Genomic DNA, 25,122 nt, shown 5'->3' with positions numbered 1-25,122 from the left:
GACTCTCTCGGCCTGCTGGTGTGTGTAGCGCCGCACTCCCAAAGTTTTCTCGGAAAACGGAAGGCTAACCGACCGGAAACATCAAATTGCTTCCTCGGTATTTGCGTCCTGCGGCAACACCGGCGAGGCAATCGATCCCCCACTCGCTTTAGCACCACCTAACCGGGCTCCGACCGAGAGGCAACTCGGGCGGCTCGGACCACGACACCTCAGGCAACAGCAAATCTCAGACAACAGCAACAGCAACAGCAACCAACCTCATGTGGCCGAAAGTCGCAGCAGCCAGCGCGCTGCTGCTGCTCATACAAGGAAGCGCCTTCGCTCAAGGTACGCTCCTTTTGGCATCACATCCACGCGTGTTTCCCCTTTCAGACCCTTCGCTCACACGCACCTTTTGTCAAAATATACAGACTGCACCTACACCGTGAGCGTATTGGACGTGCCGGGCGTGCAGTGCGTGTCGGCGGCCCCGTGCTCGGGCACGTACTACGCGTCGGGTCTGTCCCAGGGCGTGGGCGCCTGCCCCTCGGGCTCCAGTTGCGCGCTGCTGCCGCAGACGCCCATCATGGGCTGCGCGGCGACCGGGCGCACCGACCTCGTCTACGTGAACGCGGACGGCACGCTCACCAAGGACGGCAAGACCGTCTCTCTGGCGGACGCGACCACGACCACGACCACGACAGCGACGACGTCAACGCCCAGCAGCACGACGTCCCCCACCACTAGCAACACCGGCAGCAAGAGCAACAACAGCCAGAGCACCAGCAACACCAACGGCTCCAAGAGCACGGGCAACGACAGCAACGCGAGCTCCGGCTCGAACGCCAAGTCGAACGCCGATGGTAATGCCTCCAACGGTTTCGCTGGCACCCACTCGGGCGATATTAACCCGGGCACTGTGATTGCAGGGGGCTCGGACGCTTCCAGCACCGGCAAAAACTCGACCGTCTCGTCGAACTCGAACTCGCACTCGAACTCGCGCTCGAACTCGCGCTCCAGCTCGTCGGCGTCCCACTCGTGGTCGTCGTCCGACTCGACGTCGGGCACCATCGTGTCCCCGGGCAGCAGCTCGGCCAACCAGCAGTCGTTCAACCCCGGCTCCATCCTCAGCGACAACTCCGGCGTGATCGGCAAGGCGTCCACCGGCGGCGTGAGTCTCGGCGCCGTTATCGGTATCGTCGTCGGCTGCTTAGCGGTCGTAGCTATTGCGGCCGGCGCGCGACTGCTGCAGAAGGGCAAGGAGGCCGAGGCCGAGGGCGAGCTTACCACGCCCCAGGGCGCTGCCATGGAGGGCTACAACGGCGGCGAGGGCGGCGGCAGCGGCATGACTCCCAAGGAGAACGTGCTGCTGCTCTAAGTTATGGCCGGAGGCAGGAGCGAGAATACAGGTGACTGTGCAAACAAAAACTTTTTGATCATGGGGCGAGCGCTCGTTGCGTGAACCTGGTGGAGACGAGTACATGGGGCGCGGTGCAAGCCAGCAAGCAAGGAAGGAGAGCAGTGGAGGAAGATGGCGTTGTGTGTTTTTGGTGTCGTCGTGCTTAGAGGCATGGAGCTGTGGGCGTTGACAAGGCGGAGAGAGTTGGTAGCATGTGAATAGTAGCTCTCTGGTCTTCAGAAAAGGTCTCGATCCATATACGTGCGGCGGCGCGCAGCGCAACGCCGTCTTAGTAAACTGCACCCGGACTCAGCGCAATGCTGTAGCATTATTTTACATTTGCCTCCTCCATCGCCTAACCTTACCGAGATGGTAAAGTCCTTACCATCTTGTCTCGGAAGTCATCTGGGCATCCTTCTCGTCACCGTCCTCTCCATCAGAGCTACTGCCACGCCAGACTCGTAGAGGAAGATACTGAAAACTAGCCTGACACTCCTACTCGAGCACGTTCGACATATGTGTGGATGCTACAGGAATCGCATCAGTCTGTCAGTTATCGGCTCCTGGCCACCGACTGAAGTATCCAGGCGTGCGAAATGACACATTGTGTGCCAAGGACGCATGCGTGCCCTGGAAACTGTAGGCGAAACGGAGTGACGCGTACTATTACACGTGTCGAACAAAACAACTCTCTTGCTATTAACTCTCCGGCGAGGCTGTCGCCATGAAACCTACTGGCAGTCCGAGCGAGGGGTTTAGTTGGCCTTGGTCTTGACCGCAGCCTCGGACGCCGCCTTGGCCTCCTTGAGCGTGAAGAGCTTGGCGTCCGGGTCCACGACGCCGTAGTTGGCGTAGAGGCGGCCGACACGGAAGAAGGCCTGCAGGATCGGCTCGTCGCTCTTGCGCACGAGCTCCGGGAAGGCCTGGTGGAAGGCCGCGGTGGCGCGGTTGAGCTTGTAGTGCGGGATGATAGGGAAGAGGTGGTGGATCTGGTGCGTGCCGATGTTGTGGCTCAGGTTGTCGATGAGCGCACCGTACGAGCGGTCCACCGAGGACAGGTTGCCCTTGACGTACGTCCACTCCGAGTCAGCGTACCACGGGGTCTCCTCGTCGTTGTGGTGCAGGAAGGTGGTGATGACCAGCATGCTGCCGAACACGAACACGGGCGCGTAGTAGTAGACGACCATGGTCGTGAAGCCGAGCTGCACGCTCAGGTACACGGACAGCGCCAGCACAGCGAAGTGCGCGGCCAGGGAGATGACCACGGCCGCCACCTGCCGCACGAACAGCGGCTCGAACGGGTTGAAGTGGTTGACCTTGCGCGGCGGGAAGCCCTCCACGAGGTAGGCGAACCAGGCGGCGCCCAGCGCCAGGATGAGGTTGCGCGAGAGCGGGTGGTCGTCGGCCTTGCGCTGCGGGTAGAAGATCTCGTCGCGGTCGATGTTGCCCGTGTTCTTGTGGTGGTGGCGGTGCGTGAGCTTCCACGACTCGAAGGGCGTGAGGATGAGCGAGTGGATGAAGGTGCCGACCACGAAGTTGAGCAGGTGGTAGCGCGAGAAGGCGCCGTGGCCGGCGTCGTGGCCCACGGTGAAGAAGCCCCAGAACACGATGCCCTGCAGCAGGATGTAGCCCGTGCAGAGCGCCGCGTCCAGTGCCCAGAGGCTCTCGACCAGGGGCAGCGCGCGGGCGTAGTGCAGCCCCACGGCCAGCGCCGCGGCGAGCACCAGACAGCGCACCGTGTAGTAGAGCGACAGCGGCACGGACGCCTCGAAGCACTCGTTGGGCAGCGAGCGCTTGATCTCCGTCAGCGTCGGGAACTGGTACGGCTGCTTCTCCTGCGTGGACGCCATGGTGGACACTTGGGCCTCGGGCTGCACTTGCCGGAATGAGCTCGTGCGGATGAGCGGCCACGGATGGCTGCGAAACCACCGGGCAGGTTGCAGTGACTCAGGGGATCCCATAGTCTGGCCAAGGTAAACGCAAGCAAGATGGGGAAGGACGGGCCTGCGGTCAGCACCGCCCGTTTGTGATGTCATAGACGCTACCTGCCCTCCACTCGGGTGGTGCCCCGCGCGGTACGTGTTCAACCGTGCAAATGCAGTTTATTTTCTTGGTAGTAGTGTACCGACATGCAGAGAGAGACTCGGGCGACTTCGACGACGACACTCAACGGAAGGGCAGCACCACCTCGTGCTGCAAGATGTCCTCGGCCAGAGGCCGCTGCAGCGCGTCCGGGTGCATCATGCTGGCGATCAGGTGCTGTAGCGAGTTGGAGTATTGTCTGTGGGAGCAGGTGAGCAAGCACGTTAGCATACTGGTCGTAAAATGACGGGAAAGCATCGGAAGCCTACCGGAACATGACCAGGTCTCCGTCGCGGATTTTCTGCCATTCCTCGCCGCCACTCGCCAGCGTCGTTCCGAGCGCGAGCTCATAAATCGTGGCTCCCAGGGCGAAGATGTCGCCGGCACGCAAGTTATTCCTGTTGCCCTCGAGCAACTCCCTACGATAATAACCGTCACGTTAGACTTGAGCCCTTGACAACTCGCGTATGCAGCATTCGACACTCACCGACTAAGATACCGATTGTCGCCCTCTGTGATTTCCATGCTGCCATCGAGGTGGGCGACAGTTCCCAGATCACCAAGCTTCGTGGAAGCAAAGGTTAGCATCAACGCCGATAGAGCTAAACAAAAAACTGCGGCATCGCACCTTGTAAACTTCTCCCGGACCGACCAAAACATTTTGAAGTTTGACGTCCATGTGAACTATCTTCTTGCTATGCATATCATAAAGAGCCTGTACCACACACGATTCATCGGTCAGCTTAGAATCCATGCAGCGGACATGCCATTCAACAGCAGCAAAGAGTACCTGAGCAAGATGGCAAAGAAGCTTGCATAGTGTCTCTTCCGGAACCTTGCGCGGCGCGTACTTGTTGACAAACCCAGCCAACGAGCAGCCCTCTAGGTTTTCAAGCTGAATGTAGAGCAGGTCGTCTTCTATCCAGGCGTCAAAATACCGGACAATGTGATTACTGCCGCTCAGAGCTGCCAAAGCTTGCACTTCGCGTAGTGCTCGCTCGCTATCAATACGAAGAACGACAAGAAGATGAGCACCTTTGTCGAAGACAGAAAATGCATCGTGTCCAGCTCGGCAGAAGTCAAATGTAACGTACGTGTCAGCTTTTCCGCGAAAGTGTCGCTTGCTCTTCTTCACCGCGTACACCCAGCCATCGATCTTCTTGACGCACTTGTACACCTTCGAAAACGATCCGGAGCCGATCAACTACACAACATACAAATGCATGAGCCCGCAATCACAACACACACACAAAATCCCGACGATGCGTGGTACGCACCCCGACTTCCGAGAAATCCGACAGATACTTGGAAACAGGCGACCCGTTCTTCGCCCCCACCCACGCCGCCGGGAACGACCGTCGTTTGCGCCGAGAAATCTTCTTCTTGCCCGATTCCGACGTCGGCTGCGGCGCGAACGGGTTCACGTAGCTCTCTTCCGACAGAAACGACGTCGCCTGCTCTCTGCGCGACCGACGACCACGACAGCAACAACAAACAAACAGACAACAACACCATGACGAAAAAAATATGAGTGATTCAACCGTCTCAACAACGGCAGCCGTCCAAGTCGCCCCACTCACCCGTTGGGTCTTGCTCTCTTGGTGGTCACCACGACGTTGACCTTCCTGATCGTCTGCGGGGAGCTGGTGTCCATGGATGACTGGCTGGAGAAGGACGGCGGGCCCCTGCGCGCATGCCGCACGTCCATGTGCGTCATGTCCTGCGTGAGGGTCTGCACCTGCTCCTCCTGCACCATGTCCGCCCCGCTGTTGAGCCTGGGCCGCTTCTTGAGCGGCGAGGGCGTCGTCGGGTTGGACAGCGGGATCACGGGCTGGTCTCGGGGCGTGAGGAAGTCCATGTCGTCCTGGCTGCACTGCTGCTGCATGGGCGTGGCCATGCCCGGCGTGTAGCAGCCCTGGCTGGTGGGCGGCAGGCCGAAGCGCACAGGCGTGTGCGCGCTGTTGGGCGGCTCCCAGTCGGGCTCGCTGCGCTGGCTGGAGCAGGCCGTGAAGTCGATCTTCTTGGGGCGCGGGCGCAACCCCAGCGACTGCGACTGCGAGGCCACCGGCACGGGCTCCTCGCTGCTCTCGTCGTCCATCACGTCGTAGTCGATGCGCTTCTGCACGGGCACGGGCTCGTCCTCCATGTCCTCGGCGGCGGCGCTGAAGTTGCTGCCCTTGGCCGACGCCTCCAGCGAGCGCCGCGCCTTGCGCCCGGCCTTGCGCCGGCTGTCCTGCGAGAAGAAGTCGTGGATCGAGCGCTGCTTCTTGCCGCCGCTCGAGGCCTGCGACGAGCCGCGCGCCTTGGAGCGCAGCGCGTTGAGCAGCATCTCTCTCCGAGGCGGCAGAGACCCAAAGCCTGCACTTGCCTCTGAGTGGGAAAATTCAACAATGAAGGTCGATAGCGGGTTTTCCCGCCTTTTTCAGTATGAGAGGTTGGGGGTATGCGGTATGGCAGGTTTCGACGCTGGGGGGTACAGGGCAACTTCAACTTTGAAGTGCAGACATGGCTACACTTTCTTGCTGCGGAGTGTGAGCCCCTGGAAGGGCTTGAGCAGGCGGCTTTGCCGCTTGCTGCGCTCCTGCTCCTCCGCGCGCTGCCGTTCGGCCTCAAGGGCGGCGGCTTCTTGGGCGAGGAGAGCGCGCTCGGCGGCCTCGAGCTCCTGCCGCGCGCACTCCTGCTGCTCCGCCTCGAGGGTGCCTTCCGCGAGCGCCACTCGCACGAGCTCCTGCTCGGAGATTGGTGACTAGTTAGCTGGTTAATAGGGAGCAGGGGTGTGGATGGATTGCAGGCACGCACCTCGAGGCCCATGCGGTCGCCGTCCAGCCGGACGGGCAGCGGCTTCAGGCCGGCGCCACCGTACGAGCGGCGGTTGTACTTGGCAGACGCGTAGAACTCGCACACCTCGCAGTCGCGGAAGACGCGACAGAGGCGGCACGGACTGTCGAGGATCTCGGCGCTGCCGCGGCCGAACTTGCGGAACGACCGGTCGTACGCGTTGTACTGGCGGAGGATGGTGGCGTGGTCGGCGTCTGCCTGGATGGCGCGGAGGTAGTAGTCGTCCAGCACACTGCAGCACCAACACCACGATGAATGTTTATCTGAGGGTCTGTGCGGCGGCGTTGAACGTACCTTTGAGTTGGGGTGGGAGGCATGACCACCAGTGTGGCGTCTGCGCTGCACTGCACCGTGCCGACACGGCCCACGTAGTTGAACGCGGAGTAGACGCCGAACACCTCGACTTCTGCGAAATGGAGGAAGTTCTTGTTCTGAAGTTGCACACGGACGTACTGGCCGACAGTGTTAGCAGTTGGGAGAATCCACTCCGTCATGCGTTTGTTGGTTCGGAACAATTCGAGCGCGCTCGACTGCACTTTTGCCGCGCGCAGACTAAATCATCGCGACAGTTTGCAAACACCACTGATCAGTAAACAAAAAACAACAAACGAACCTTGCGAGTACACCAAGTCAACATGCAAACGCACCCTTCCTTGCCCTCCAGCTCTTTGAATGGGAACTCACTAACGAAGATCCAGCACGGAAACAAGCGACTGCTGTACTCTTCTCTGCGTTTTGACGGATTCAGCGGCTCGTCGGTTCGATTCCACAGCTTAAGGTAGCCGAGGTTAGCCGCATCAAATTTCTACAACCACGCAAATTGTCGCTTACCCGTATTTTTTCGATAACTGCAGGTTGCCCCAGGTCTACTTCCCACCATGGTTTATCCTCCAGCTACAATTTTTCACATTTTAGCATAGTTCATCTGAATCTCAGGAAGCATAGTTGTCTTACGTGAGTGTGAATACAAGTCGCTAAAGTGCCCCCGATGTCCCCATTCACGGCTAAATGAGGTCCCTGTTCATTGTAGATGGTCATCTGACGACAAGGTTTACCAAACGCAAGGTTGTAGGGCTCTACATGTAGGCATTTGAGCAGCTCTGGTTTCTCCACGAAAATACGCTGCACAACACAACAATTAGATCAAATCTGGGATACAGTACGACCATAAAACTACTTACGCTCGCATCGTGACCTGTGCAGCCATGGTTATTGCGACCCCAGGTGTACAGCTCACCGTAAGAGGAAACTGCAGCCGTATGACTGCCACCACAAGCCACTTGACGAATTCCAACCTCATCCAGCTCGGGTACGCGCTCCCACGATAGTTTGTATTGACCAAGTGCTGTTGCGCCTCCGCACACATATACCTGACCTCCTAACAGCTTTTTGCTGCCTCCGTTATGTTCCGACATGACCTCTGTGGAAATTGCCGAGTGGGCTGTTCCACAAGACACCTGCCATACTCGCACTTTTTTGCTGACAAAATCTCTCACCAAAGTTGGAACAACAATGGTATCGATAACACGAGGCCCAAGCCCGAGGCGACCTCCATTTGCCGAACCCCACATGAATAATTCCCCCGCGGTTGAGACTGCTCCACTATGCGAAGCTCCACAGGACACAGATCGAATTTTCCGTTTCCCGGGGAATTTGACTAACAACGGGGTCAATGAATACTGCTTGTACTCATCCTCGACAATTCCTACACCAAGTTTCCCGTTGCATGCTGACCCCCAAGTGAACAAAGTTCCATCCGAGTCAATGGCTGCACTGTGTGAATACGAGCAAGAAATCTGGCGGATATTCAAGTCCTGCAGTAAACAAGAGAAGGTTAGCAGTAAGCTCGCACACCATAGCTCACTTCCCACTAAAAACGGTAGTATTGAGTACATTGAAAGCCTCGACACGTTGTGGGTGATTTGTATCGAAACAAATAGCACCTCGCTCGTTTGGCTGAAGACCCAAGCGGCCACTCGCACCGATTCCACAAGTGTAAAGTGACCTAGAAGATAATTTCTTAGATTTGAGCGTGACTAATTGCTGAAGCAGATGTGGTAGGATATCGTACCCATCTTGCATTAGCAGAGCTACATGTGAGCCCCCCGCCGACACGTTCGCAACGGACTATTGAAGCATGCACACTGTTAGTCTGCTTTTGAAATCGAAAATCCATTTCCGACTGGATCAACTTACCACAGCCCCTCTGGGCGAGTGAAGCGGTGGGCCTCTGCGTACAGTTGAGCATTTCAGGCCGACGAACACTTGGTCATGCAATTGTGGTCATTTGCGTACCTTGTGGTGACTCCGCTCATTTCTATCCGAACGTTTTCACCTCGAGCTGTAAACTCAGGGATCGTGTCTTCCAACTGCACAACTCTGCGAGAAGCTCGAGACTCATAGGCACGATCCTACCAAGTTGAAGCGGGAAGAGTTGAATTATCAATCCAGCGTGAAGTTCGATGCAATGGACCCAAACACTGACCGCTCGATCAATCTTCTCGATGATCTTCGACTTTATTTCCTCTTCACGCTTCATGTGTCGATCCTCGCGCAATGTCTTTACGTCTGCCCACTGCCCAAAAACGTCCAGCAAAATCTTCGTTGGCGACACTTCTACTTTTGTGACAACATCTATAAACCAACCTCCTGCAAAAGTTTGTCTTTCTCCTACACAACAGCGTTGGTGGTCAGTGAAGTCCCAATGTTTAGGAAACAGTAATGACACGTACAGCTTGCAGCAACTGGATTTGTTGTTTGTCTTGGCGACGCTTATCTTGGCTGTGTTCCTGCAAAATAGAGTGAATAGATAACAAGGTTAGGAGTGGTCAGTGGAATACAAAAGTAAGCCGTTTACCTTAATCATCCTTTCCGAATCCTTAAATGCTGCATGCCCAGCCTCACCCTTCACTTCAACTTCTAGCTCAAAGCATTCCCCAAGCGCCAGAGATAAATCCATTTTGGTTATATGGTCAAACTCGAGACCACGAAGTTGCCCTGATGTGATAAGCTGCTCGTATTCAACCTTAGGCAATAGCACTTGCTCCATGAACAGCAATCTTGTTGCATTACTGGGAGGTGGTTCCCACACGTCATAATACATGACTACACGCTTCAGCCTACATATTTCCGTGCACAGCTTAGTGTCTGAAACTGGCACTCCACATTTCTTGCAATACTACCTTTCATAATGCTGATTCTCCTCATTTTGTCGACCCTCAATCGCCTGCTGCTCTTCTTCGCGGGCTTCTACATCAGGGTCACGCAACCCCTCGAGCTGTGCACAAATCGATTAGCTCGTTTGGCACATGCGCATTGACAACATTTCCGAATCGCGTACCTGGGCAGGCGTACACATCTTCTGTAATGCCGATCGAGGCGTAACCTTAGATTGTATACCGACATTAGACAAGTCTTTAGTTTTCTTCGCATCGGTCCCTCCTCCAAGTTCGTCGTCTGAGTCATCATCAAACCCGGCTAGCCGCCGTGCCGATGCCTCCCAAGTGCTATCCCTCCCTCCCCAGCTGAAGACACTCCCTGAACTTGTTACGGCAAATGCGACACTGTCGCTTATTGCTCCTTGAACGACACTTTTCCCCCACAAGGGACCCGTATTTGTCATCAATGTGGTTGATCGAAATCGTAAGCTCCTAACGAACTCCCGGTTTTCAAAGAATAATTTGGCAAGTTCTTCCTCGGCTTGGTTGCTCGCTTCGTGAGTAAGCTCTTCAACTTCGGAAGTTTCCGTAGGTGTATTTGAGTTCACACGAGGGTCTCCTTCGGCACGATCGTCCGACATAGCTTTTTCTCGAGACATTGCTCGAATATGAGTTTTGGTTTGGGAGATTGTGCGCTTGTTCAACCTGGGCGGACTTCGAAATTTCCAGCGCTTGTTTTCCAATCTTCGGCGCACATATTTGGACGCCGGTGCACCAAGTTCACTGCCTGGTAGAGAAGTGGTTGGTTTTGGTTTTGTCTTAGTAGGAGACACGCCATTTGCCCCAGTATTTTGCTCACGAGCTTCTTTTTTTTGCTTACTGGGCTTTGGTACTGATTTTGGTTTGCTTGGCTGAGCTTGATTATTGGTTGGATTTACACGATAGGCCCAAATTTCGCTTACAGCCTTGAACCCTGGGAACAAGTCCTCATCTCGTATTACTGGGTCTCCAGCGAACTGGTCGTATTTGCCACTGCCCATGATGTACACTTGCCCCGCGGCATCTAAAGCAGCGGCTAGCTCGTCTTCAGCTCGAACAATTGCCTTCCGGCCTAACTGCTCACGGAATTCTTTGTCGCGTTGCCGCTGTAGGAACTTTTTTGCTTCTTCAAGTGCTACTGCTTCACGGGCCTCCTCTTCATCCAGAATTGTCTCAAGCATTTGCTGTAGCTTCCACTGTCTTGTGTGTTTTGGTATCTCCACCCCTCGCTTCGTAAGTTCCTCACGCACGTCAATTAGGCGGACCCACATCGAACGAAATTCCCGGTAGTCAATGTATCCACTTTTATCTTTGTCATACTTCTTGAAAATCTTCTCTTGCTTTTCATCGCTCACATCCATTCCAAAATACTCCAAAACATCCTGAAGAATACGCATGTTAGCCGCGACAACTATATGCACAATTGACTGTAACTCAACCACCTACGCACCGCGAATTCTAGTTCATCAATCTGCCCCGTTGCATCCTCATCAAACAACTCAAAAGCATCTCGTGGCCCCAGCAAAGTGGACGGCGAGAAGCCGAACGTGTTGCCTGACACTGGGTCCACAGCGAACATCGCCATTTTGAATTCTGTAAGGTCGATTTCACCGCCCCCGTCCGTATCACAGCGGCGGAAAATCCGCATCGCCTTCGCCGCTGAGATGGCAATCCCCAGATCTGGCAGCTACGCAAAAAAAAAAAGAAAAAGAGAAAAAAATGCTCAGCATGCCCAGCTCAAAAATATTAATCTAAGATTCATACCATTGCCAGAAACTCCGACGCCGAGATATTGCCCGACCCGTCCGTGTCGTACTTCTTGAACAGCTCCTCCGGCGACAGCTACACACACGGCAGTTGACATCCTCAGCACCTCCACTCTTCCCGCAACCTTTACCCGCCAGCCCGCACCTTCGAGTTGAGCACTGCGACCTTCCTCTTCTCGGCTTCGGCCGCCTCCTCTTCGTCCAGGTCCTCGTCGCCTTCTTTGGCGTAGCGGTCGATGGTCGCTTCGTCGTCGCTCTCGTCGCTATCCGCGCCGAAGAGCTCCAGATTCATTTTATCTCCGTCCTTGCTCTTCTCTGACGTCGCAGCAGCAGTCGACGGAGACGTCATCGCGAGCGCGCCGCCGCCTCCTTCCGCCACACGGACGGCATTGTTGCCCTTCTTCCCAAAGAGCCCCATGCTCTCCCTGACGAGACGCTTCAAGTTGAAGTGGCGGTAATATTTTCCCGTAAAGTATTTTCCGCTTTGATTCGGTTAACGCTTCAACCAATCATGGATCTCTATTTTGTACCCAGTCAACCCAACTTGAAGTGCATCATCGAATCATCGCTCAGTATCGAATTTGCCGAGTCGAGCGCAGAGCAGCAGGAGTGATGGTCTCGGCCGAGTTCGAGGGGCAGCTCGCGGCAGAGGGCGCCACAGGCAGCGCCGAGGCGCAGCTGGCCTTCCAGGAGGCGTTCGCGCTGGCGGAGGGCGTGGCGGCCAAGCGCGCGCTCGTGCAGCAGTCGTTCGTGCCGGGCTCGCCCGACTTCTGGTTCTACTCGGCGCTGTGCACGACGCTGGAGGTGCAGGCGCTGGCGGAGGGAGGAGAGCTCGAGCAGGCGTGGCAGCGGCTGAGCGAGGGCAGGGACGACCTGCAGACGGCGGAGCGGGAGCTGACGAGCAGCCACTGCTGGCGACGCGCGCAGAGGATCGAGAGGCGGCGCCTGATGCTGGAGCTTGAGCTCACGTACAAGCTCAAGAGACCGGAGGACGAGATCTCGGTGGGTTTGAACAGGGGAGAGTGACGGGAGGGGAGAGTGCCTGGAGACTGATGCTTGTTCTACGTACGTGGTGCAGAACGCGACGCAGCGGGTGACGACAGCGCTGCAGGTGAGTCATTACGACCCCGAGCCTGCTGGAGTTACGACGGAGGCGAGGAAGGAGACGTATCCGACGACCCTCAAGTAGGTGGCGTGCTGGAGGAAGTGGATCTTTTGGGTGGGTGGAGTTGACTTTATGGTTATTTGTTTGTTGGGGGTTTAGAGCTGAGTTGCTGGACCTGGATTCGATCATCGAGAACAAACTGACCACGCTGAGGATTAGCAATGCGGTGAAACCCAAGCTCAGGGCAATGCTCAATGATCTGGACGTCTTCGGACGTGAGAAGGTTTTCCAGAAGATCTGCGCGTGGGATGGATCTGAGTTTGAGCATTGGAAGATGCTCGAATTGTTCCTGGACAGCTACGCCTTCGAATTTGCGGATATTCCAGGGTTCGTGCCGTTGCGTCTAGCCTGGTTCATAACTCGAGGCTGATGTGGTATTGTAAATGTGTGGATCTAGATATGTGGACATTATCGTCAAGGACGCCGAGCGTAGGAAGGAGGTCAACGAAGCCTACACTTTTAACTTTCGGGCTGCACATCAAAAGTTGTCGTTCCAGCAGCTTCTGGAGTGTGCACGACAAGCACCTGATTTGTTTCGGAGCAACTACGAGTTCGCGGTTCGTGGGATACAATTACTTCGTGCTGCTGCAGAAGTAGACAGTGCCCAATGCTCTGACCTCCGAAGCGAAACCCTGAACATGAAAGAGCTGCAGCATATCGCGACGTATTTGGAGTTCTTGCACGACTTTACTCCGATGACAGTGAATAAGATTCAAGTGCTGATACTCTACCGGAAACTGGAGTTGATGAACGTCATTTATTGGACGAGCCCAAGTGTCGTAACGGAACTGTTAAATTCTCTGGTGGAATACGTGAAGCTCGCAGGTGGTCCGGCGCTGGAAGCCATGTACGGGTTTGAGGTCTATGGTGGTGCGTGTGGCTTTACGAGTGTGTCGCTAGCGAAACATGATGAGATTATCCGACAAAGTCTGAAAACGCTATGGTCGTCTGAAATCGATAGCACCCTCGTTTTCAATGCGCTTCGCGCCCATCTGAAGGACGATTTCTTGGCTGCAGAGCATGCGCTAACAATGATTAAAGTAGGCAAAGGCGAGTTTTCGGAGTGGACAGCCAAGCTGAAAGACAAGGGCCAGGAATTGTCGAGTCAGACCAATACGTCCAGTGTCACGTTCTGCGAGTCGAACCCGACCTACTTTTTGCCAGACGATGTGCTACGGATTTATGTGCGCACTCGCAACGTGAAGTCACTGACCGCACACTTGTATGAGATCAAGACCATGGAGTACTACTCACGTCTACGCCGTGAGATTAAAGGTGATATTTGTCTCGATGGTTTGCTTCCAACTGAGGAGCAGGTTATCGACCTAAGCCATCTAACCCCGTGGCAAGAAGCGCGAGTCCCGATTGAGTTTCTCGCCACGAAGAACGCTCAGCGCGGTGTGTTCGTGGTAGAAGTTTTCGAAAAAGGAATAACTTGCAGGGCTATCTTACGCAAAGGATTTCTTCGCCATGTGGAGCGCATCACAACTCAAGGACACGAGTTCACAGTCCTGGACGAGCACGGAAACCTTCTTCGTGACGCTCAAGCTCTTGTGCTCAACGTGAAGGCTGGTGGCAGCCGGGCTCAGCACGGTCGCGAATACTCACCAGACGAAAATGGGAACATCAATATTCCATTCCGCCACCCGAATGAGGGAAGTTCAAACGACAAGTTTGCTGTCGCGTTTCGCCTCGGATCGTTTGGCTCTTTCCATGGGTCCTTTTCTTACTTGGCTGAAGCGTTTGACGTGGACATTGACATGCACATCGACATTGAGCAATTGCTTCCTGGTTCCACCGCCCAGCTTGTTACTCGCCCGCGACTTCTTGTAGCAGGTATTGCGACCGGTGAACCACTTGAGTTGCTTGTTGATGCGAAGTTGGTCATTGAGTTTGATCTCGTCAATACTAGCAATGTCGGCTCGAGCTCACACAAGGAAGCTCTGTCGTTTGGGTCCATACAGCAGATCATAAATTACCCACCCTCTTTTGAGATCCCGATGGATGCCAAGGGTTTCAACGTCACTCTTAGTGCTCGCGTTTTTAGACCAGGAGTGGATCTAAACACGGTTGAAACCAGAGATCTCCCGGAAGTGACTGACTCCAAGCGTTTTGACGTGCAACGGGTCAATAATTTCGAGGGCACCTTCACCGCTCATTTGAAGCGAAAATCACTACACCCAGAAAACCCGTACGGCCCTAATGAATTTCGGATATTTGTGCTGGGTCATAACGGAGAACCAGTTCCGAACGTACCCGCTGATTTCATTATTAAGCATGTGCACTCTGGAGAGTTGATCAAGACGACTCTTCAAGCAGACGCCTCGGGGGAGATCAACCTGGGCCAACTCCAAGATATCGAGCGATTAACAGTGCAATTTGGTGCTCGTAATGGCTCCGCGAAGTCGTGCAGTTGGGAGTTGCCGAATTTGCGCTCATACCGACCGCAAATTGTGAATTGTTCAGTCGAAGAAGTTGTGGAAATTCCCATTCCTTTCGCATTCTCCACTGAAGTGGAGGCATGGATACAGAATAAACTGGTGTCAGTTTGTGAGGTCGTAGAGTCAGTGCTACAAAACGCAACACATTGTTCAGTCATTGAGGTGGTTAAGAACAAGCGAGGGTGTCCTGTTTGTATTGTTGTTCAGATAAGACAAGCTGGGAAATATGTGGTATACCTCCGACCACTCAACCTAAAGTACCCCGTCACTGTATGCGAGAAGAAAAACACGCATGTTTCTCTCCCGCTGGGCCTGATCATTCGGCCAACCCAGGTTCTTCTTGCCACGCGGACGTTGCCGCTGGCTATTTGCTCTCAAGAGTTGATAGGGGACACCAAACAGAATCTGGCGCTGGAGATCCAGCTGCGAAACGCGCCAAGGAATTCGACTCATGTACTAGTGTCATTGAAGCATTTTTTGGATATGCGAACTGCGAAAGTGAGCGAGGTGATTGTGGCTGATGGCTTGAAATCTATCTCGAGTTCTGGAGTCCGTTTGCCTCGATTGTCATTCCATTCTGCTCCTCTCGAAAATGACTTCCTGAAAATGCGCAAGATTAGTGATGAGTACGCCTATATTCTTCAGCGACGCGCACTGGTCTCTGCCAACCAGAACTCTCTACTATTGCTTGGATCCTCTTCGCTGCCTAAACCATCGTTGCTTCAAAATCCTCATGTTGTTGGTGAGTCTGACATGGAAGTCGTGACTGTAGAAGCTGGCGACAAAGTGACTGGATTCAAATATGTGGCGACGCAAGAGATTCAATCTGGAGGAAGCTCACACAAAATGATGATGAAGAAAAAGTTAGCTTGTCGGAGATCTTCCACACGACGCACAGAGCTGACACCGAGTATATCGTTTGTTGGTCAACAATCATTTGTTGTAGCGTCATCTGATGTCAGCGCCGATGGGCTTGTTCGCATTGACTTGAGTGGCCTTCCCTTCTTTTCGAGCGAAATGGCATCGTTTGAGGTCTGCACGATTGCGTTTGATTGTGAAAGCGGATGTGTCTGCACGCAGGAACTGTCGATGACAATTCCATCCGAGGGAAAAGAGTTCGTGATACCCAAACGTGACATTCGTCTGTCCGTCGAAGAAGCTCTAGCGCCAACCGAGCATTTCCACCAATTCGATAGTCATGAGTGTGTTCGCCGTGGAGATGTGAAAACATTGCCACGCTCATTTTCGAGTAAGTACGCGCTTTATGAAAGTCTTACGAGTGCTATTAATCTGTGGCCAACGATCACAAGTGGCAATGACGTCAGCGAATTAGCTGACAAACTGAATGGGTGGTGGAGTCTCAGTCCCAAGGCGAAGAACAGTTTCTACTATGCAAATGCTTGTGACGATCTCAATTTCTACCTTTTCCGCAAAGACCCAGCGTTCTTCAAGCAAACCGCCGAACAAATGGTAGCAGCAAAGATATGTAAGTCGTTGATAGACTACTATCTGCTCGGTGATGAGGACAGCCTACGACGGTTCTACCTCCACCCGGCTGCATTCCAGCGTTTGAGCTGTATCGAGAAACTGTTGGTGGCGGAAAGGATCACGGATACGGAGGAAATGGTTCGCATTTGCCAAGCTGTGATTCGCGAAATTGAATCCGCATACCCTTCGGGATGCTCACCAATACTTGCTGACATGTTCAACACAGTGCTGTCCCAAGGACAAATTGAGCCATCTTCTGCTCCGGTCGAAGAGTCTCCAGCAAGGACACAAAGTGCTTTTGGTGGACCGCCAGATGCATCAGGCAGAGCACGAATGCTTCAGAGCTCGTATGCCCCTACCTCTCCCTCCTACTCCCCATCGGATGCAGGCTATTACAGAGATCTTGCTGCGGCGCCCATGCGCCAGCCAGCGCCAGGAGGTTTTAGTTTCGGGGCTTCTGCACTCTGCTCAATGGCTGCCGTTCCCTGTGGAGCAGCGCCACAAACGATAGAAACTACGGAAGCGACGGAAATCGCGGAAGTGGTTGAGACAGAGGCTTTAGCAGATTTTGATGATAACTTTGGAGTTAGAAGCCTGGATAGTGAAAGTGACGGAAGTGCAGATGACGAGGAGCTTGACGATGATGATGATGCCTCAGAAGGTAAAACAGAAAACAAGAGCAAGAAAAGGATAAAGGAAGTCCCCTACATTCCGCCAGGAAAGGTCCGCAAGGTGCAAGAAAAGCGATACTTCACTGGGCAACGTCCCGCACTGACAGGCCTCAACATGTTCTGGAAGCAGTACGCGGAGCATATATTGTGTTCTCAAACTGTGAACGGAAGTCGTGATCGCTTCGTGTCATCGTATTTTCCTGAGGCACTTGGATCCATTACGGAGGGGCTATTTGCGCTTGCTGTGTTGGATCTCGACACTGAAACAAAACCAGCCCTAGTGCAGCTGGCCTCTTCTGCTGGGACCCACGTGACACTTTCTCCAGCGACCGATGCCATTCTTTACCATCGCAGTATTGGTCCAGCGCAGTGTGATCCTACCGTTAACACTGTTCTGATTTTGAAGCAACGCATTCAAGACGAGAACGGGGATTCGAGTACGGAGCTTCTCGTGAACACGATTTACACTACAGTCGTCACTCTGAGCAACATTGGCTTCGAGCATCTCACTAACGTCAATTTGCTACTGCAAATACCTCAAGGTGCTCTTCCGATGGGTTCACGTGGGTTTTACACGAAAAACGAGATTACCAATGTGGCGCCAAACCACACCAGCGAATTTACATTCTCATTTTACTTTCCAGATGAAGGATTTTTTACGCAATATCCCGCACGGGCATCAGTTGATGGACTGGTAATTGGCTGGGCAAAAGTCCAAGGCGATGCAACTACATGCAAGGTCGTTCGCAATGCTACCCGCGTGAATTTGACATCGTGGGCTGATGTTAGTGCCAGGGGAACGTTGCAAGAAGTCGTACACTTTATGGAGTCTGTGAAACCCGGTGTGAAGATCGACCACCAGAAGCTGTACTGGCGATGCCGTGATGAAGGCTTTTATCGCGGCATCGTCAAGCACTTCAAAAGTAAGTTTTTCTTTGTGCCAGGCATCTGGAAGTATGGGCTTCTGCATCGTGATGAAATTGCTATGAAGGAGTTTTTCGCTAGCTCGACGGAATTCACCCAGTCTCTCGGTTGTGGCTTCCAGTCCTATTTTGTGGATGAAGCACGATTGTATCGCAGCGAGCGCTTCCAATCATTATTTGAGAGCTTCGATTACTGTGAGTTTGGTCCTTTCTTAACGAGACGTGTGCATCCTGTGACGGGTAGGGTAGATGCACAGATATCATGGGGAGCGACGACCAAAACATCGGGCAAACGCATATTGCATGCTGAAACTCGGCGGTACTTTGGCGAACTTTGCCAAAGACTGGGAAGCTACACTCGGATTGACGAGCAGAACCTACTTGTCATGGCGTACTTCATGATTCTATTTGACCGTATCGAGGATGGATTCAAGATTTTCAGTCGTTTGGAATCTCTACCAGGGGTGACTGAACTGAAGAGCACAGTGCAGTACGCGTATTTGTCTGCCTTCCTCGATTTTTTCGGAGGCGACGGCCAACAAGGCCGGATGTTCGCTATTGCTCGCCGTGCGATTTCGAGCTATGCTACTCACCCGCAGCCTCGTTGGCGACAACGCTTTCAGAAAATGAAAAAATTCGTGGAAGAGTACGACGCCTTTGAGATCCAGAGCCTGCACCGGCTCGAGGATATGGAGGTGGTAGACGCTGCCATTGATACTGCAGCAAGCGATGACCGAGCAACAGCGACCAATACTACCCGCGGAAGTCAAATTAAACTGGAGGCTAGGGTGGGCGATGGTGCCGTCGAGATGTTCTCCCAGTCCGTTGGACGGTGCGAGCTTTCATTCTACCCGATTGATGTGGAGCTGATGTTTTCAACGGAGCCGTTCAACACTTTTTCAGATTCTGCTGCGTCTGCATCGAGTTTACTAGTGGTCGAGCCTCGCCAACAACTTTCTATTTCGCTTAACGCACTTTCTTCCGACGAAGGCGTGGCGAAGACTGTGGTGCAGATTCCAAATGAGCTGCGGGCCGCGCAGATGATGCTCAGAATCCGAGAGATTCCGTCGTCCCGCACTACGAGCAGCGTTGCGCCACCCATTGACATCATCCGTCCGTATTTCAACTCAAGCTTGAACGTGGAAATCATGACTCAGTGCGGCGTGCTGCAAGTTCTGCGTGATGGGTTACCGGTGCGTTCGTGCTACGTGAAGGTGTATGCCAAGGTATCGTCGAGTGGTAGTCACACCAAGACTGAGTTCTACAAAGATGGCTACACCGATCTTTTGGGCAAGTTTGACTACGTGGGCATCAACGGAGATCTCATTACCAATGTGCAGAAGTTCTCCATTTTGGTATCTCACGAGAAATTCGGCGCAACCGTGGAGCAGGTTGACCCACCAGTGCTCGCGTCTACCGTTGGCGACTACAGCGGCAAGGAAGAGCGCGAGTTACTGCTCTATTGAGGTGCGCAAGGTCCCTATGTCGGTCAAGTTGTGATCGACCTCGCCAAGCACTCGCATCGACGATAAAAAGGAAAAACACGAAAAATATCAATTTTCTTGTCTGCTTTGCACGTGAGGGCTACGATATAACAAAGTTATCATTACGCTTGGACATGACTGACAGCAACTGTTACCCATAAATTCGGCCGTGGGTTGCGTTGGGGGACATCAATAGTAGCTGCAGCTGCAAGTTTTCCACTTCCTGGCGCACAGGAAGCAGAATTCGTGGTGGTTCAAGCACATCATACGGTTGCACCCGACCGACTTCTGCACGCCAACCCCACAACCAGGACACTGCACGCCGCGGTTCTCCTTCACCGCACGGGCATAGTCGCGATCCGACTGCAGGTCGAGCGTGCTCCAATGTTTGTCCTTGAGGAAGCGTTCGTAAGTATGGAATTCGGCAGCATCCAACGCCTCTCGAACATACTCGGAGGGGAACTCCCTCTTGCAGCAGTGAGCGGGCACCATGGCGCGGTCACGAACACCCATACGACAGCGAGTTGCAACGCACTTTGTGCAGTAGAGGTGGCCACAAGTTAAAACGCGTCGATCACTCTTGTTCGCCTGAGGAGCCAAACAGCACGTGCACACTGGAGGAGGCTTGGATTCGATCTCCAGGTCCGAGAGCTCTACCAGCACCAGGGACTCGTCCACCTCACTGTCCGTTTCTAGATTGGTGTCGGTAGGGTTCAACAACTTGCGCTCCTCCTTCGCGTAAAAACTCAAAGCAACCGCTTCGTCCAAGTTGCATTGTTCTGCGAGACGAATTTCCTCGCGGTACACTTCCAACGCGTACACCTCGGCGAGTTGCGCTTCGACTGCAGCACCGTCGACTTCGTCGACGAAATCAATCGTGTCGGAGTTGAGGTAGACCACGTGCTCGAATGGGCCATCAGCGCCAACTTCTTTCAGTTTTTGCACACTCGGGAGGACGTCCATGATGGCACGTAGCACCGGCAGGAAAAATGGATAATGATAATGAATGGAGGCGACAGACGACCACCAACAGAAAGAGGGGAAGTGCTTTCTCCGACCGTTAGGTGGTAGTGGCTTCTGGCCCTTCCCAGGAAGTTCCTGGGAGTTAAGATGGTTGAGTTTTTGCAAAGCAAAGATCGAACGACATCGCAGTCAATTAACGGAATCAAATAAAAACTCGCCAGCGACACCTTGATAGATGAGCATTGCTATCGTAAGCCGCCCCTATCGCCATGTTCCTTGTTAGTTGTACTGGTAGATTCGGCCGCAAGTGCAGATCGACTGCAAGCAGTTCCAGCAGAAACCGTGGCCAAGCGAGCACCGCATAGCATGACACCCAGAGACCTTGACAACGCCGATACCGCAAACCGGACACTGTTTACCCTTATTTTTGCGCACGATCGCCGCATAGTCCTTGTCCGACTTCAGCGTCGACTTCTTTGGGTCGCGCTCAGAAACATAGCGCTGATATTGCTGAAACTGATTCTTGGTCAGCACGCTCTCCACATATTCAATCGGAAGCTCTTTCGAGCAGCAACGAACCGGGACTTGGTTGCGATTACTCAGACTCGTCTTCGCCATCTTCTTCAAACAGGGCTGACAGTAGCCGTGGCCACAAGGCCCCACGCGTAATTTGTTGGGGGAAGAGCAGGCAATACATTCTCGGCTACTTCCATCCGCCTCAATACAACCCTTTTTCGCTCTCTTGGCAGGTGCCTTGCCCTTCGCCTTCTGCGAGACTACAGCCGGCTGTTTCTCTGGTGCGGCCTTGCGCTTAGTTCCCACCGTGCGTGGGGTAGTGGCGTCCGAGTACTTGATCATAAATTTCGCGTACGTCATCAACTCACGGCCAGAAATGATGCGTCTCACCAGATCCAGTGGCAGCACTTTGCCGCAGCAGCTCACTGGCACTGCATTTCCAAGCGGGGACATGTCCAAATAGTGCTGCACTCCATTTTCCAAGCATTTGCGGCAAACTCGATGACCACACGGGGCTATGGATGGCGACTCATCCAGCCAAATATTGCACTTGCAATATTTCTCGCGACTTGGTGTCACGGATGATTGGTCGTTCGAGGTTGAACCACTCGTTGCGACAGCCCCACCTTGCTGTTGCTTTAGTCGGGCCTTGGAAGTGCGTGTAATATATCGTGGTTCAACTGGTTCCCGAGCTGGGCGTCGTTGCGGGGTGGAATTAACTTGAGTGGCAAGCGGAGTTGCTGGTGCATTGCCTGGTGGTGGTTTCATCTCGAGGTCCTTCCTTACGTTATGAGCGCTGCTGCTAGCAGGTAGAGATCCAGGAGACGTCATATCCGGTTTCTGGTTCGCTTCCTTCACGGAATCCGCACTACTACGGGCTTGGTTTAACAAGAATAAGTAGTACTTATTTTCTTCGTCGGCCAGCACATCGCGAATGTAGTCATTGGGAACCAGTTTTCCGCAACACTGCAGGGGAACATCCGTGGATGACAGCACATTCCGAACCAGCTTTGCCAAGCACAACCGACAAAAAATGTGACCACACAACAATGGGAATAGCTGCGTAGGCTCCGACATCGACCATGGGAACTTGTTCGGACACGCTGAGCATTGTTCTGGACGCAGTCGAGCAACGCTTCGAGTAGTCATCGCTTCCACCGTTGAGATTTTGGAGTGAGCTGAGGAACGAGTGAGTGCACTAGGTTGGGACGTGGCGGTCAATTTTCTCTGGCCTTTCCACAGAAATGAATCAACGAGCACAGTGAAACTAGATACTCAATTAGAAGCTGCAACCATGAATACAACGCGCTGCTCTTGCCCGAACATCACTCGCCAAGAATTGCTCTCAGTTCCGCTTCTGGGATCAGCGGGCAGTGGCAGGTGCCCCAAAATTGCAAGCACGTGTAGCAAAACTGGTGTCCGTTTGGACACGTCATGTGTACGCAACCAAAGTCACGCTGCACGCCGATGCCGCATCCAGGGCACTGCTTGGCCCCCATCGCCTTGACAGTCGCGGTATACTCGGCATCAGACGCGAGGTCTGATACCTTCCAGTCTTTCTCGGTCATGAGTTGCTGGTACTTTGCGTAGTCGGCGGCCCCATGCAATGATTCGCGAACGTAGTCGTCGGGCAGCTCCTTCTTGCAGCAACGGAGCGGTATAAGTGCGCGGTCACCCAACGCCAGACGACACATGCGCAGAAGACACGGCTGGCAATAGTGGTGTCCGCAAGGCGCAACCCTCAGCTGGCACACATCCTTCTTGGCAGTACAACTTGCACAGTCCGCTCGTGCGGTGTCTTCTTTATGGCGTCGGGTCATGTACATGACGAATTCCGAGCGGCTGAGCACAATCTCCACTTGGTCCAGAGCGATCTCCTTGCTGCACTTCCAGCACGTAGCCGGCGTTTCGTTCTTGAGGGCTTCTGTGCACGTCCTGGACAGACACTTGAAGCAGACTCGATGTTGGCACCGGGACAGCGTCACCAGATTCCTCTTCTTGGCGCAGCACGAACTAGTCTTGCTCTGTCTCCGTGCCTTGGACGCGGCAGTTGAAGGCATGACCCACGACTGTGAGTCGGTCGTTCTCTTTCAAGAGTCTCCCCCCTGGAACGCTTCCAGGGATGACCTCGTCCCAACGTTCGCCAATCACCTTCCCCACCTTCAACGCACCGTCTCACAGCAGAAGAATCGCGTGACAACCTTGGACGCCCTCGTCACCCCATGCAGCATCGCCAGCGCCACCATCAGCAGCCCAAAGGCCGTGGTGTACACCGCGAACGGGTACTGCGCGGTCAGCGCCTCCAAGTGCACGGGCACGCGCTTGTCCCCGATCAAAAAGCCGAGCACGCCCGCCACCAGCGCCACCGCCAGCATCTGCGCCGCCCCCACCAGCACCTTGAAGCACCCGAAGTACACGGTCGCCAGCACGGAGCGAGGTTCGAGCTGCGTCCACGTTCGAGCGGTGCCCAGCGACCGCTCGAACCTCGGACAGGGCTCGAGCACCTGCCCACTGCCGGCTCCGAGCGGCGGCGGCACTCGAATGGGCAGCAGCGGGTGCAGTTCAGTGCTGCTGGTCCACTGGTCCATGTCCATGTCGATGTAGTCGGCCGCCGACGCCGCCAGCGCGTTGTACACGAACACGTCCGTGCAGCACAGGTAGAAGACGACGTGCTGCAGACATTTGAAGACAACTATCCCGAAGCCGAGCAGCGGCAAGGTGACCACCGCCAGCGCGACCCCCGCCCACACCAGCAGCGCGCCGACCACGCTCAGCACGGCGCTGCAGCCGTTGAACAGCAGCATGCGAGTGATCTGGCTGGCCAGCGCGCATGGCCGCACCAAGTTGCAGCCCGCGGGGCGGCGCACGACCGTCACGCGACGTCTGGGGCGGTAGCTGGCCAGTAGCGGCGGCTGTACGTCGGGGTACAGCGGACTGAAGTCAGGTACAGCTTGGTACACGTGTTGCTGCGGCGGGAACGGCTCACCGGCGCTGTACGTGGCCGCGCGCGGCGGAGACGACAGCGGCATCATCGCTGAGCTCTTCGACTTATTGCGTTAGTTCGGATTCTGATCATTCGGACTCAGAAATTCTGAGTATTATTTTTGCAGTAAAAGTTTGAATCTAGCGTATGTGATTAGAGAGGGCCTGTTGACTCGCATAAGTAGCGCGTGCTTCAGCTTTTTGCCTTGGCCACAAATTGGCATCATGGGCGACTCGCAGAACTGGTCGTCGTTCGAGCCCGAGGCGCCTAAGCGCCCCAGCGCCGCGAGTGTGCCGAAGGAGGAGGAGCAGAAGACGGACGACAAGTTCGGCAAGGGCCTGAGCGCGCTGACCGAGCCCGTGGCGGTGCGCAATCTGCGCAACCGACTCATGTTCGGCAGCCTCGTGGGTTTCGTCACGGGCGCCACCTTCGGCGGCAGTACGTTGCAGCGCGCCTTGTAGGCGTTTGTGGTGCGGTGGATATGGGTGGGGCTGACTGCAGCTTTTTGCTGCGATGTGTAGTTGACGGGGCCAAGCTGTACATGAAGCAGCACGGCAAGCTGGCGCCAGCAGCGCTGAGCACCATCGCGCGAGGGGCTGCTACGACGGGAGGAGCCTTCTCTGGGTGCGGACACTGCAGTGGGGAGATTGCCAAGGGTTATACTTTACTGACGGTTGCTGCTGCTGTTGTTGTCTGCAGGTTCTTCTTCATGTACTGCGGCATCAAGACGGCGCTGGCGACCCAGCGCGAGGACGACTTGACCAGCGCTGCGATCTCCACGGTAGCTGCTGGTCTGCCGTTCGTGCGCTCTACCGTCATGAAGCAGAACCTGCCGTACGCGGCCATGCTAGTGGCACTCGACCACTTCCACGAGGAGATCAACGAGTACCGTAAATAAAGGAGGCCGCAGAAGTGTCTGCGGTGTGTGACTTGTGCCTTGGGCAGCCCAACAGCTTCTTATTTCGCTTAACGTGCTTTTATCTAAGAAAGGCTTGGCGAAGACTGTGGTGCAGACTGCAGGCGGTGCAGATGATGACCAGGACCGAGAGATTTCGTCGTAACCAGCGTTGCCACCCTTTGACATCATCCGTCGTGTATTTCAACTCAAACTTGAACGTGGAAATCCTGACTCAGTGTGGTCCGAGCAATACCTGGGTAGGAATTCCTCAACATTAGATCAGACTGGTTCTCGTTACCTTAGCTAGGACTACAACGAGTCTAACTCTA

At 54.4% G+C, this 25,122-nt stretch overlaps 10 protein-coding genes across 10 annotated transcripts; 3 read left to right on the top strand and 7 right to left on the bottom strand.

Annotated features, from left to right (window-relative positions):
* Positions 1-260: 260 nt before the first annotated feature.
* Positions 261-1,357, top strand: IUM83_10914 (Mitogen-activated protein kinase kinase kinase 2; the record flags this gene model as incomplete). Its single annotated transcript, XM_067935443.1, has 3 exons — positions 261-327; positions 411-842; positions 909-1,357. 3 exons carry the CDS (start codon positions 261-263, stop codon positions 1,355-1,357), a joined length of 948 nt encoding a protein of 315 aa, XP_067780707.1.
* Positions 1,358-2,133: 776 nt separating this feature from the next.
* IUM83_10913 (fatty acid desaturase) lies at positions 2,134-3,228 on the bottom strand (the record flags this gene model as incomplete). Its single annotated transcript, XM_067935442.1, has 1 exon — positions 2,134-3,228. One exon carries the CDS (start codon positions 3,226-3,228, stop codon positions 2,134-2,136), a length of 1,095 nt encoding a protein of 364 aa, XP_067780689.1.
* A 316-nt stretch (positions 3,229-3,544) lies between these two features.
* IUM83_10912 (WEE protein kinase) lies at positions 3,545-5,789 on the bottom strand (the record flags this gene model as incomplete). Its single annotated transcript, XM_067935441.1, has 8 exons — positions 3,545-3,659; positions 3,730-3,879; positions 3,948-4,024; positions 4,089-4,175; positions 4,251-4,461; positions 4,555-4,664; positions 4,738-4,921; positions 5,041-5,789. The coding sequence occupies 8 exons, from the start codon at positions 5,787-5,789 to the stop codon at positions 3,545-3,547; spliced, it is 1,683 nt and encodes a 560-aa protein (XP_067780717.1).
* A 180-nt stretch (positions 5,790-5,969) lies between these two features.
* Positions 5,970-9,164, bottom strand: IUM83_10911 (Regulator of chromosome condensation (RCC1); the record flags this gene model as incomplete). Its single annotated transcript, XM_067935440.1, has 11 exons — positions 5,970-6,188; positions 6,260-6,530; positions 6,593-6,850; positions 6,946-6,981; positions 8,370-8,425; positions 8,495-8,528; positions 8,594-8,709; positions 8,784-8,873; positions 8,945-8,968; positions 9,031-9,087; positions 9,156-9,164. The coding sequence occupies 11 exons, from the start codon at positions 9,162-9,164 to the stop codon at positions 5,970-5,972; spliced, it is 1,170 nt and encodes a 389-aa protein (XP_067780687.1).
* A 312-nt stretch (positions 9,165-9,476) lies between these two features.
* On the bottom strand, positions 9,477-11,679 carry IUM83_10910 (uncharacterized protein; the record flags this gene model as incomplete). The annotated part of the gene is made up of 6 exons (XM_067935439.1): positions 9,477-9,575; positions 9,639-9,683; positions 10,419-10,877; positions 10,946-11,182; positions 11,260-11,337; positions 11,407-11,679. The coding sequence occupies 6 exons, from the start codon at positions 11,677-11,679 to the stop codon at positions 9,477-9,479; spliced, it is 1,191 nt and encodes a 396-aa protein (XP_067780688.1).
* Positions 11,680-11,873: 194 nt separating this feature from the next.
* On the top strand, positions 11,874-19,415 carry IUM83_10909 (Actin-binding protein F; the record flags this gene model as incomplete). Its single annotated transcript, XM_067935438.1, has 5 exons — positions 11,874-12,263; positions 12,340-12,446; positions 12,526-12,753; positions 12,824-14,143; positions 18,293-19,415. 5 exons carry the CDS (start codon positions 11,874-11,876, stop codon positions 19,413-19,415), a joined length of 3,168 nt encoding a protein of 1,055 aa, XP_067780590.1.
* Positions 19,416-19,622: 207 nt separating this feature from the next.
* On the bottom strand, positions 19,623-20,396 carry IUM83_10908 (Inorganic pyrophosphatase 3; the record flags this gene model as incomplete). The annotated part of the gene is made up of 1 exon (XM_067935437.1): positions 19,623-20,396. The coding sequence occupies one exon, from the start codon at positions 20,394-20,396 to the stop codon at positions 19,623-19,625; it is 774 nt and encodes a 257-aa protein (XP_067780614.1).
* A 279-nt stretch (positions 20,397-20,675) lies between these two features.
* Positions 20,676-21,365, bottom strand: IUM83_10907 (Inorganic pyrophosphatase 3; the record flags this gene model as incomplete). Its single annotated transcript, XM_067935436.1, has 1 exon — positions 20,676-21,365. The coding sequence occupies one exon, from the start codon at positions 21,363-21,365 to the stop codon at positions 20,676-20,678; it is 690 nt and encodes a 229-aa protein (XP_067780724.1).
* An 872-nt stretch (positions 21,366-22,237) lies between these two features.
* IUM83_10906 (Inorganic pyrophosphatase 3) lies at positions 22,238-23,944 on the bottom strand (the record flags this gene model as incomplete). The annotated part of the gene is made up of 2 exons (XM_067935435.1): positions 22,238-22,981; positions 23,084-23,944. The coding sequence occupies 2 exons, from the start codon at positions 23,942-23,944 to the stop codon at positions 22,238-22,240; spliced, it is 1,605 nt and encodes a 534-aa protein (XP_067780602.1).
* A 175-nt stretch (positions 23,945-24,119) lies between these two features.
* On the top strand, positions 24,120-24,793 carry IUM83_10905 (Inorganic pyrophosphatase 3; the record flags this gene model as incomplete). Its single annotated transcript, XM_067935434.1, has 3 exons — positions 24,120-24,333; positions 24,417-24,519; positions 24,595-24,793. 3 exons carry the CDS (start codon positions 24,120-24,122, stop codon positions 24,791-24,793), a joined length of 516 nt encoding a protein of 171 aa, XP_067780725.1.
* Positions 24,794-25,122: the final 329 nt, after the last annotated feature.

Source organism: Phytophthora cinnamomi, assembly GCF_018691715.1.
Source record: "Phytophthora cinnamomi strain GKB4 chromosome Unknown Contig126, whole genome shotgun sequence".
In the NCBI taxonomy this organism is placed as follows: Eukaryota; Oomycota; class Peronosporomycetes; order Peronosporales; family Peronosporaceae; genus Phytophthora; species Phytophthora cinnamomi.
Note: the sequence above shows the minus strand (reverse complement) of the source record. Positions and strands in the feature narration are given on the sequence as shown.